The 12,564-nt window shown below is 45.7% G+C and overlaps 1 protein-coding gene across 2 annotated transcripts; it reads left to right on the top strand.

The window, feature by feature from the left end:
• The first annotated feature begins 964 nt into the window (after window positions 1-964).
• Window positions 965-12,433, top strand: zc3h13 (zinc finger CCCH-type containing 13). 2 transcript variants are annotated; one of them, XM_028467533.1, is made up of 20 exons: window positions 965-1,115; window positions 1,885-2,061; window positions 2,137-2,240; window positions 2,335-2,449; window positions 3,496-3,604; window positions 3,716-3,882; window positions 3,954-4,102; window positions 4,624-4,818; window positions 4,911-5,075; window positions 5,348-5,652; window positions 5,720-6,133; window positions 6,401-6,577; window positions 6,657-7,065; window positions 7,499-7,695; window positions 7,791-8,975; window positions 9,197-9,808; window positions 10,067-10,207; window positions 10,273-10,473; window positions 10,565-10,728; window positions 11,616-12,433. In XM_028467533.1, the coding sequence occupies exons 2-20, from the start codon at window positions 1,894-1,896 to the stop codon at window positions 11,817-11,819; spliced, it is 5,181 nt and encodes a 1,726-aa protein (XP_028323334.1). In that variant the 5' UTR covers window positions 965-1,115; window positions 1,885-1,893; the 3' UTR covers window positions 11,820-12,433. The 2 variants fall into 2 exon arrangements, with proteins under 2 accessions (XP_028323334.1, XP_028323327.1); XM_028467526.1 differs by having other exon boundaries at window positions 3,493-3,604.
• Window positions 12,434-12,564: the final 131 nt, after the last annotated feature.

Here is a 12,564-nt window from a genome sequence, read left to right as displayed (position 1 = left end):
GAAAAAGCAATTAAGATGGTAGAAATGCTACATAAGTAGCTGAAATAAGTTTTACACATTTATTATTGCCTACAAATCAAGGAGAATAGTATTTTTTTACAGTTTTACAACATTGGGATCAATATAGAATTTTGTTGCAAACTAGTTTGTCATTTATAGATGTAATTTAAGTAAACACACAAAATTACTCAACCAACATACAATATTACAATAAAATATACAAATGAATAACAAAAATACACCTAAATAACAGAAAATATACAATTCAACAGTTAACATACTAAATAATTACTCCAAAAACACATCTAAATACATACATTAACAGCATAAATACACAAGACAATACAAAATAACAGGAAAAAAATGTATAATAATAACAAAAAGCCACAAAATGACAAGAAAAATGCACAAAATGAATAAAAAAAAAAAAACAGAAAACAGCAGAAACAACAAAAAACCAAATCCTTTGTTCTTTTCTGTATTAACGCTCTATTTGGACTCTAAATGCTGACATGAACATACAGAATTACAATAAAATATTCAAAAGAACAACAAAAATACACAAAATAACTATAAAATATACAAGATAACTACAAAAATACACCTAATAATAGAAAATAAAAGATAAAACATACCAAATAATTACTTTAAAAACACAAATATATAAAGTACCAACAAATATTCACCAAATTACTTAGAAACAACAAAAAAAAAACAAGACAATTAAAAAAACAAAAAAGAAAATGTATAATGACAACAAAATGACAACGAAAACTCACAAAATGAATCAGAAATACACAAAATAGCAGAATAATACACAAAACAACAACAAAAAACACAAAAACTTTGTTATTTTCTGTATTAAAGCTCTGATGTGTGAATAAAACAGTGCATCTCTCCTCCTGAGGGTGGCAGCAGAGGTCCACTCAGCTCTACTTTATACTGCTCCTTTAGACACCGTAGAAGAAGAGCGGCACGTATAACACACAGTCCGCCGCCATGAAGGCAGCAGAGTCCGTCTGCTCTGTGTTCCAAAGAGTTAGCCTTGTTATTTAAACAAGCGCTAAACTCGATAAACAGACCACTGCAGGCGCGACACCGACCTTTAATTCTGGGTGAGGCCGCTTTTTATTCACCTGCGGGCGGGCTGGGATACACTGCAGGCCGCGCTGACTGAGAGCATTAGCGGCTACTAGCATTAGCATCTTGTTATTTAAAACAGCTTTAAATTACTACTGTGACTGTTTAACGGGATATGTGTTGTAATAATTAAACAGTATAAGGGATTTTTTATGTAAATCTGTCAGATGTGAGCCTCAGTGTTGTTTAATGGTTCTGTAATCCTTTTTGTGACTGTATAATAATGCGTCTGAAGTGAGCAAATAAATGCATCAGTACTGTCTACGTTATTTACAGCCACCCGAATATATAATTTTCTATTATGTCAAAATAGAAAACTCAATATATCTTGATTATCGCTATATCTCCCAGCTCTACCCCCGATACACATGTTACCATTACATTTTTTAATTTATTAAAGTAAACATCATTACACTTCAAATATAATAACATTTTATTGTTATATACGCACATATAGTGGCTCCTAACCAATTGGCTAAGGACCGGTACAGGTTTATACTCACTCACACGTGCTGTCCCTGAGAGAGAGAGACTAAAGTGGTGCACTATGTTATTATTGTGTAGCAGTCTTAAATAAGTGGATCTGTAGCATTTTGAAATTGGATAAAAGTGATTGAGATATGATTTTTTTGTTATTGTCATTCAGCCCTAGCGTATTGTTAAGCGACGACGGTAGATCCTAAAGCCAGACTAGTTATGCAGTGTATGCATTTATTGAGAATTGTCTTTCCATGCTCTGCTCAGTCCTACAGAATGTCCAAGATCAGGCGGAAGGTAACAGTGGAGAATTCAAAGACGATATCGGACAGCAGCAGCAGCAGCAGCACCACAACCAGCAGCACCAGCAACCCCGCCGCGCCGTCCCGCAGGCCCAGTGTGTTTGAAAGACTCGGCCCCAGCACTGGGAGTAATGCTGCTGATGTATGTATGACTCAGCGATCGGCGTGTGCTCTTGCAAAATGTTGCCTGGATCTCATTGGATCGTTTGTCTTTCAGAGTCAGTGCAGAAATTGGCTGAAAACTGGGAATTGTAGTTACGGCAACACGTGTCGCTACACACATGGAAGTCAAGCGCGAGGCAAAGGATTTAGCTTCAGCCGGTAAAAAAAAACAACCCATCAAAGTGTAATGGATGTTTAGCTGTTTTACCTCAGACTGTGACTTTGTGTGTGTGCGTGCGTGTTAATAATGTAGGTCAACCGAGAGGCCGACAGGTGATCTGCGGGAGAGGATGAAAAATAAGAGACAGGATGTTGACTCAGAAAACCCAAAACGAGACTTGGATGAGCCCACGTCCCCCACAGTGAGAGTGAGTCCACTGCTTCCTCAAACTCGAACTGAGCCGAGTTTACTTTACTACATTTATTTTTCTTTTTTTTATTTATTTACGTTTTATTTGCTGTGGTACTTTTTTTAGTTAATATGTATTTCATTCAAAAAACGTGTATAATTAATGCTGGAGACATAATTTTTTTTAAAAAAATTCTATTTAAATGTTACATAAAGATTAAAGCTAATGTGTTTTCTTGATCATGAAGAATTAGCTTGATTCCTAATGCGTAATGCATCACATTGTTGCTTGGGTCGAGTGGCTACAAGTCAAATAATAATGTTAGAATAGGTTTTAGTTCACTGGTTCTCATCCTTTTTCTATCACAGGGGTGTGAAACTGATTTTAGTACAAGGGCCAAATACGGACCAGTTTGAGCTTAAGTGAGCCACAGATTTATTTGTGGGAAAAAGATTAAATTCTACAATAATGTGCCCTGGTTTGCACTTCCATGTATAAATAATGTATACATTTATATGATAAAGTATGTGAGTATATCAGTCCCTGCAGGATCTTCACTTAAAATTTCTGATTTTGCAAATTTAGTGAAATTTTGTTGAATAATTTGAGGAAAATTTGCCAGATTTTGAAAAAATTTTAACAATTTGAGATAATAAAAAAAAAAATTACCGCAGTAATGCAATATAAGAACAGGAAAAGTTTTTGGAGGAGCTGAGATGTGTACAACTGAATTAGTTGGTAATTTACAAAATGTTTCATGTTTTTATTAATAATTTTTAGTTTCTCAATTGGGCCGAATGTGATGCTCTAAAGGGCTGGATTTGAGTTTGACACGTGTTCTTGATCAATGGATGCTCATAAGGTGATGAGGCTGGTAACAAATTACGAGCTTAAAATGAAGCCTTATTTGCTTTCTATTTAGATGCAAACAAGCTTCCAAATAGAAAACAGCTTATTCACGTTTTACTAAAAGTTTTGTATAAGTTTCACCAAAAGTCACAACTTAAAGCCATGAAATCCTAATAAATGAACTGATTGAGGCGTCTGTTCTGTGTGTGTGGCAGAGAGACTCCTCTAGAGGCCGCCACAGGGAAAAAGAGGATATAAAGATAACGAAGGAGCGAACCCCTGGCAGTGAAGAAGAACCCACAGAGTGGGAAGCCAACCGTGAAGGTTCAGCAGCTCTTTTTCCTCCCTGTCGTCATCATTTCTAGGTCCCAGATTGAGATTTCTCTCTTGGTTGTTTTTTTTTTTTTTTTTTTTTCCCCCCTTGTCGACCTCCAGACTCTGACATCGGAGAATTCGACTACGAGCTGTCCCTCGAGATGAAGCGGCAGAAGATTCAACGCGAGCTGATGAAGCTGGAGCAGGAGAATTTCGATAAAAGAGACGAAAGCGTCGTCAATAAAGACGAGAAGCCATCCAAAAGTAGAGCCACGGCCGTTCCGAAGGTAAGCTGGGCCTTGGCAACACAAGAACATGGTAGTTTGTCACAAAAACTGATGACGTCTTCGTTCCTCAGGCCTCACCCGAGCAGTCCAGCTCCAAAGATTCACCTTTATCCAGAAAGTCCAACACGCCTCCAAAACACAAAGGCGGGACCAAAGGGCCCGGCTCTGGGAAGAAGGAGAAGAAGACGTTGGTGCCAACATTAGCTCTGGAAACCAGCAAGTAGGTCTTTGGTTGTCAAAGTGTGTAGTGCGCCCCCTGGTGGGTAATAGACGTACGACAGGTGGGGCTCGACAAATGCCTTTCTGAGATCAATTATCACTAAACCAAACGCTTACGCATAAAGAAAGTAATTATGCAAAGCCTAAAAATGTATCAGAAATTAAAAGAACATTAAATTAGATTTGCAACCAGAAACAATGTAGCTTGGAACTAAAGTGCAAAAATAATGATTTAAAATGACAGAAAAAAATAATTTCCTTACTTGGTTTTCGTTATTTCCTGTGTTTTTACTAATTAACTATTATTAACTCACACTTTTAAATTTGGTTTTCATGCAGGTGATTAGTTTAATTTAGTTTTTGACGTGTTTTTTTTTTCATTATGAACCATAAAGTTGGTTCAATAAGTGTGAAAATGTGTAATTTGTTGGGATTATTTGGCGGACAAGTGACGTATCCACAAATATCAAAGAGCTTTTTGATGGTGAAATTTTCAGTGACAATGTTTTTTTTTTCTCTCAGGTCCTCAAAGGGAAGCAAGAAGAAAGGGCCTCGCACCCCGAGTCCACCTCCTCCGGTCCCTCTGGACCTCCCTGTGGGTGGTAAGAAACACAAGGGAAAGCACAAGAACAAGGAGAAGTCCGAGGAGAAGCAGAAAGAGAGGAAGGACAGAGGGCGGGATGTGGAGAAGCATAAAGTAAAGAAAGAGAAACGCAGGTAAAATGTCTTCAGCTCGCGCATGTTTCAGTCTCCAACAAAGCCTGACGACAGTCATGTGACACCCCCCCCCCCGCCCAATGGTTTCGCAGAGACCGATCGGACAGCTCCCACAAAGCCAAGCGGACGGTGACGTCAGAGGAGCGTTCAGGCAGCGTGTCGTTGATCTCACGGGGGGCTTCGCCCACGACCAAGAAGAAATCCAACTCGCCAAAAGTGTCGCATAAGAGCGCGGTGATGGTGTCGCCTCCTGAGAGGTCAGCATGTGATTAACATTATGTGACCATCAGCTGCTTCTTTAGGTATTAAACAGCATCTACAGTAGCCTCCGGTTATTTAACATGTATTTTCAAGGTTGTTTTAATTGTTTTTCATCACTTTTAAGGCATCACTGTTTTTTGTGTATTATACGATTGTTATATACAACTTTTGTATTTTTTTAATCAGTATTTTATATACATGTGTACTACTTTATTCGATTGTATTGTACCAGATTGTTCCACATTTTAAGGTCTAGTTTTTTTCATAGGTCTCCTTCTCCACGCCGCCAAAGCACCCCGACTCCTCCCCGCCATGGTTCCTCCTCCTCCCTCTCGGGCTCCTCGGACCACCAACGCTCCCCGTCTCCCCGGCACCGCCGCTCCTCCTCTCCCTCCTACCACCGCAATTCCGTGGCACACGCCTCCCCCCACAGCTCCACTCGGCGATCCCGCTCACCCGGCTCGCCACCTCACCGGCATGCCGACCGCTCGAGCCCCGTCCAGCGCCGCTCCAAGGGCCGAGATCGCAGTCGGTGCGACAGAGAGAGGACGCCGCCCGTTCAAGATCGCAAACGTGAGCACACGCTGTTGGCATGTTTTCTAGGTTGTAGAAAATGTCTAAAATGTTCCATGTTTTACAGACGGCCGCAGCAAACGGGACAAAGATGGCTTCCGTGACGACCGGGACTACGACTCGGAACAGGTGTCGTCACGTGACGATCGCGATGGCAGAGATTCTCGCGACACGCGGGACAGAGGGAGGGAAACCACACGAGAATCACGCGACACCAAGGACTCCAGGGAGAGTCGTCAGGATTCGCGCTCCGGCCAGGAATCGCTGGAACGCAGAGACAGAGACCGCGAGAGGGAGCGGGAGAAGGAACGAGAGCGAGAAAAAGACAGGGAGAGAATGGAGACTCACAGGAAGGAGGAGCTATCCCAGGATGAGAGAAGCTATGGGAGGGGCCAAGGGCGGGACGACGGGGGTCGGAGCGAAGGAAGGATGGACAAGAACGGACGAGGAAGAGGGCGAGCGGTTGAAAGCTCAGACAAAGGTGACAGTGGCACTTAGAGCGAGACTCGTGTCAGTTTGACCCATATCTTAAATCAGCTGTAAAATACACAAAAAAATATGATCATTTAATTTGATTCTCATCTTTTGGTTACTTTGACAGGCTTCCTAATCAATGAAAATATTGGTATTAATATTTTTGGTGTGGGCTTTTTTTCTGTCAGTATACTCCTCGATTTAAAAATTTTTGGCCCTAACCCTGGCGTCTGCACTTGTCGTTTCTTGTTGACCAACTCGGTCCATCCCTTAGGCTCCAACAGGAAGGTGGAGAGCAGCCACGAGGGCTGGGAGACGCGTAGGAGCCCAGAGCGGAGCTCCGACAGAGGCTCGGAGCGCGACCGCTATGAGAGCGAGCGGCGCGAGCAGGGCCGAGACTCCTCCTACGACCGGAGGGGCGGCCACGGAGAGCGTGATCGCAGGGACAGAGGTGGGTGGCGTCGACTGAAATCACTCACATTTCAGGTGTTCACACGTGGACTCACAGTCACCGTTGTTTTTTCCTACAGACCAAAGAGGCCCCTCCCCCAACAGACACCAGGGCAGGTCAGAGGAGCCCGAGCGGGAGGAGAGACGGGATGACCGGAGGACAGACAGAGGAGAGGACAGACGGGAGGACAGGGCCCGGGAGCGAGAGAGAGAACGGGAGCGAGAGAAGGAGAGGGAACGCGAGGCAGAGCGGGAACGGGCCAGAGAGAGGGAAAGAGAGAAGGAGAGGGAGGAGCGGGAGAGAGAGAGGGAGGAGCGAGAGAGGGAGCGGGAGAGGAAGGAGAGAGAGAGGGAAAGAGAGCAGCGGGAGCGAGAGAGGCAGCGGGAGTGGGAGGAGAGAGAGCGAGGGAGGGAGGAGAGGCGGGACAGGAGGGACGAGTCCAGGGACGAGCGATCCATGCGAGACGGCCGGGACGATCGAAAGCTGAGGTAAGTCACTACAATAGTGTTTCATTGGCTTTTTACCAGAGATCTTTAATTCGCCTTTAATTCAGGATGAAAGTTAAATCCGCTTTAATCTGACCTTTTAAAAACCTAATTCCAAATGAAAATAGCCGTTCCGAATTAAAATTAAATCAGTTTAAATAAAAGAAAAGGTTAGTGTGTTGTTTTCCGATTAGCCACCTATCTAATCAGAACTGCTCTCAACCCTCAGACCTAAAGCGGAATTGAATAAAGGCGAATAAATGTGTTTCTGTGTAAACTTCATTTTGTAATTACAGTTTCTATGTAAACACAAAGCAGAACACTTTAATTACAAATTACTTAATTGGGAACAATAAATTCTTGATTAAAAAATATGTATCCGTGGCCATTGGTAACTCTTCCTCACAACCCACCTTTCCCCCAACTGTCTGTGCAGTCGTAAAAGGCCCAGAGTGGAGAGCCCTCCCAGTCCGCGCCCCTCCCCTAAGCGTCCGGCGCGGGACCTTAGCCCAGCGGACAGCGACGGCTACAACAGCGGCGACGACAAAAGCGAGCGACCGCCTGGCCGTGGGCGGACCAAGCTCCACCCTCAGCCCCTCCTCCCCACCCCAGTGTGCCCGCCTCCACCCGACAGTAGGTGTCATGGAGCTTCGTCGTTTGCACACACAGATTTCTATGCATGAACTTCGGCCTTTTTATTGTGTGTTTGTTCCTTGTTTTATGCAAAGATGGAGACAAACATCGCCTCCTGAGTCAGGTGGTGCGTCCCCAGGAGCCCCTGCTACGCTCCCCCCCTAGGAGCAGCGCCTCAGAGGACAAGGCCCCCCACTGGAAGGAAGAGGAACGTCGAGGAGGCGCCGACAAAAGGGAAGCGCGCAGTCGTCACGAAGAGCCCGAGCCCCCTCGCAGCAGAGGCGGCGACCGACGCAGCGACCACATCTCAGAGGGGCACTCCGAATCACGCAGCCGCGGCAGAGAGCAGCGTGAAGCCACGCCGCCTCCTCCGCCGCCATCAGCCCTCGCTGTTGAGGACAGAGAAGCATCAGGCGCTCCGTCGCTTGATGATTGCAAAAAAAAGATCAAGTCTCAGAAGAAAGGTTTGAAAAAGGGACGCAAAGAAGAGGAGGCAAGTGGCGGCGGTGGGAACAGTTCAGGTGCCCTAGGAGAACGCTGTAACCCCGAGCCTCCGCCTCTAGATGCCCCGCCACCACTACACTCACCCAGGAAGGGAGCCAAGAAGAAGGCGCTGGTGCGGAAGAGGAAGCGCTCACGAGGAGAGTCTGACGCGTCTGAGGAGGAATCTTCCACTGCTCTGCCACAAAGTAAGAGGAAGAAGGGCCCTCGAACGCCGCCACCTTCCGCGAAACCTGACCAACCTGGCAATGCGGAGCGCTCTCCTCTCGCCAAAATGGATCATTTCAGTGACTGGTCGGACGAGGAGGTGACAGAGCGAACAGGACCTCTGGATGTGCCTGTGGCTCCCGCTGAGAAAGTCCAATCTGAGCCTCCGAGGAAGGGGGGTGCGCCCCGGGCAGGCAGGGACCGGGGCAACACCCCTATCGCCCCCTTACTCCCCCAGGAGCCGCCCACACTGATGCAGACCATCACCCCACAGCCGCTCATGTCGCAACCGCTGCTCCGCAAACCTCCAGTGGAACAGGTGCGCAGCACCCAGAGCCGGCCATCCCGACGCCTGCGCTCCCCGTCCAATGACTCCGCCCACCGGGAGGACCCCCAAGGGCCGCGGTCCCGCCGGGGCAGGATGCAGGGCGCCAACCCTAGAGAACGGGAACGGGAAAGAGAGCGAGAGAGGGAAAGGGAGAGGACGGGGCCCAACGATCCACCGAGCACCGACAGCAAGAGTCGGATTGAGCAACTGAGAAGAGGCGAACCAAGCCGCAGCACGTCCTCCGGTACGTACGACCACGACACAAGACGTGATTAAAAACTACAAAAATATTAGGAACCGTTGGGAAAATGTGACCAATTGCAACATTTTCTGGGAAAAATTTTGTTATTTCTGGAAAAATTCCAGGGGTGCCAATACTTTCGTTCATGACGTTAGAAACGGTAACTGATTCTGCTCTTTACTCCGTCTCACGGTGTATTTCACATGTTTTCTTTGCACTAACAGACCGTCAGGATTCACGCAGCCACAGCTCTAGACGCAGCTCCCCTGACTCCGAGCGCCAGACAAGGTCCGGGTCTCGGGCCGGCTCCTACGACAGTAGAGAACGGGAGAGGGACCGGGAACCTTATGAGCGTGACCGGGAGCGAGATCGAGAGCGGAAAGAGCAGAGACCCCCACAACAGTCACCCCTGCTCCTCCAGCAACCCGGCCCACAGCAGAGAGACTGGGAGCCTGAGGGCAGGGACTGGCCCGGCCGCGGCAGGGAGCCTCTCCTCATGCGTCCCGGCCGGGAGTCTCTCCTCAGGGAGCGGGAACGCCTGCTCCCCGAGGGACTCATCCAGCAGCATGAGAGGGAGCGAGACCGGGAAAGGGATAGAGGCGGCGACCGGGACAGGATGATGATGATGGACATGCCGCCACACGGAGACCCCAGGGCTCCGGGACGTGAGCTGAGAGGAGACCCAAGAGGGGGGGAAACCACGAGGCCAGACAGGAACGATTACGAGCCGCTGCTGCCCAGAGAAGCTTTTAGCGCTCCGGAGCCCGAGAAGTCCAGCAACAGCCTCCAACCAATGGTAGAGCAGCGTGAGCTGGAGAAGACGGACAGTGTTGACGGTAAGAAAATGAGAGCTCGTCTGAAGCGGCTCTGATTGATGAATGATGTCATTGAGCGCTAATTGTCATTGGTGTGGGGTTCTCAGCAGGAATTTTTAACGGCATATACAACAGTTATTATGACTACAAATTAAAAAAAGGAAAAAACAACAGAATCAAAATCACAACAGCGCTGGCGAGAACCTTGGGTCTGACCCTGGATAAAGTTGATGAACTCGAAAGTCTCGTCACGTTGTTTCGTTCCTGTTGGGTTTTCAGGAGATGACGGGAAAGAAGACGACAGCCAATCAGTCGCCTCCGTTGGAGAGGAATACGAACCAATCAGCGACGACGAGCTGGATGAGATTCTGGCAGACAGCCAGAAGAAAGAGGACCATCAGGAGGAGGAGAAGAACACAGGTACAGAGTCCACACGTTGGTAAATGTGCGACTAAAGGAAGGTGTTTGACGACACTCATCCGCAGGTCCTTTGGACGTGATCGACGTGGACTGGTCCAGCCTGATGCCCAAACAGAAGCAGGAGCCGCGAGCAGCCGGCGCCGCCCTGCTCCGCTTCACCCCCGGGGCGGTGCTGCTGCGGGCGGGAATCTCCAAGCGCCTCGCTGGCCCTGAGCTGCTGGAGAAAGTCCGAGACGTGTGCAGGTCAGAGCTGGACAACCCCAAAGGTGAGCCCCGCCGCCTCTTATTCGACCCAAAAGGCTCGCTTTAAACTCAGTGAGTGACCGTCCGCGTGCGACCGGCTGTTCTTCTTTCCAGATGCCGACAAACTCTTTGAGCACGATTTGGGCGCTTTGAACATGGCGGCGTTGAACCGTCGCGTGGAGAGGGCCGGTCTGCTCAGGAACCTGGGGCCTTGCTGCAAGGCTCTATGCGCTCGCAGAGACTTTGCCATCCGCCGACAGCTGCTCAAGAACGAGAAGGTAAACATGTCAGTCATCATAGAACCAGTACCATCAAACCATCACAAAGAGAATTTAAATGTTCATCAAAATGTAGATCTTCACTTTATTCTGTTTCGTTTTTCCAATCTGTCAGAACCTTTTAATCCATTCTTTTGATCAGGAATTATTCCAGCAATGTTTGGAATTTGAAAACCATGTGAGACGATCCATAACAAAAGTATTTCTCTCTTCTTTTTTTGTACTTTTTTCATGAATTCTCCAGCTTTCTTTTTTTTTTTAACCCTGTGAAATACTTTTTTTATTCGAATGTTTTTTTCTACATTAAATTTTTTTCAAAAAAGCTACATTTACATTGTTTTGGGAAAATCTTTTACTTTTCTTAATTTCAAAATTCAAAAAAAATCAGAAAGGTTTTTTTTTTTTTTTTTCATTATTTAAAATCTTTTTAAAACTAGTATTTTTTTTTTTTTTTTAATGTTTTAAAACATTTTTCCAAAAAGCTCTTTTATTGTCTCAGTATTTTATTTTATTTTTAAATCTTTTACCCCTTTTTGGTCTTTTTCACTTTTCTCAATTATCTTTTTCTTTTTTTTTTTAATATAGATATTTTTTCTGTTTACCTTAGTTTTAATTTTTTTAATTTATTTATTTTTAATCTGTTTTAAATTTTTTTCTCCTATAATGTTATCAAAGTGAGAGTGTGTGTTATTATTTTCAAACAATCCAAGACATTTGGAGAAACTTGTCATTTTAAAATAATTTTGGATGATTTCATTGATGTTCATACCGCGTCTCAATCCTGCCCCCTGGTGGTTGGACCTTGTTTCTGCTTGTCTTGGGTATCAATAGAGAAAGTGATTGATGCTGCTGATATTTCAGTCCTGTGCTCGTGTCTCTGTGCTCAGGGCCTGATGAAGCTGTACCCCGTCTCCCCAGTGGTCGACAGCGAGCTGCTGCAGATGAGCATGCGACTTTTCAGGAGGACGATGGCGGGCCCGGTGGAGGCTGTCGACAGGTCGGATGGCGGCGGGATGGCGGCTGCACCTGATGCTACAGATGCTGCTGGTGGTGTTAGTAAGGTTACAGCGCAGACAGAGGTGTGTGTGTGAGAGGAACCGCCTCTAATAGTAAACCAATGTCAATCATTCTGAGTAATACACGACTGTTTACGAGCATCTGTTCAGAATGACATCATGTTAGTGTTTTTTAAGTTGATTTTAAATGTTTCAAAGCTCCTTTTCTGTCCGTGCTGCCTTTACGAGATGGCTGAACATTCATACAACACTGACACATGCTGCACAGACTGGACTGAGCATGTCTCCCTCTCCCTAGAGGTCATTCTAGCATTTGTTTCTGAACTAAAGGACCATAAACGGATTTCTCTCCTTCACTGAAAATATTGCAGACAAATTGTAAAGATGTTAACTTGTGCCTGAATCTAGCTGCGACTGCTGGATGAGGCTGGACACTTTGAAGTGACGGTGTGACGCTGAAGCTGATTGGACAGAGAGAAGGAAAAGTATCAGTCGGACTTGGACCTTTACCTTTCAAACCATTTCCTCATCCTCAGAGTTTCACTTCAATGTTTAAGCAGTGACGTCTGTTTTGTTTGCAGAATGAATAATGGACATCTTTCTTTTTTGTTCCGAATTAAATGGTTTGATTAAGTGTCACTGTGTTGGTTTTTTTAATAAAGTAAATAAAGAAAACATCCTCCAATCAGGTAAGTTGTGACGTGTATTATTAAGAGACCACAAATGACTGCAGATATTAAAGTATTATATATTAAAATGAGCAGAGGTAAAGTGGCTTTTGTAAGTCAGTGAGTCGCTGTGGCTCAAACAGATGGTTTAA

This window comes from Gouania willdenowi, chromosome 2, assembly GCF_900634775.1.
Source record: "Gouania willdenowi chromosome 2, fGouWil2.1, whole genome shotgun sequence".
NCBI lineage: Eukaryota > Metazoa > Chordata > Actinopteri > Blenniiformes > Gobiesocidae > Gouania > Gouania willdenowi.
The sequence above is the reverse complement of the archived record's forward strand: the minus strand, read 5'-3'. Positions and strand labels throughout refer to the sequence as shown.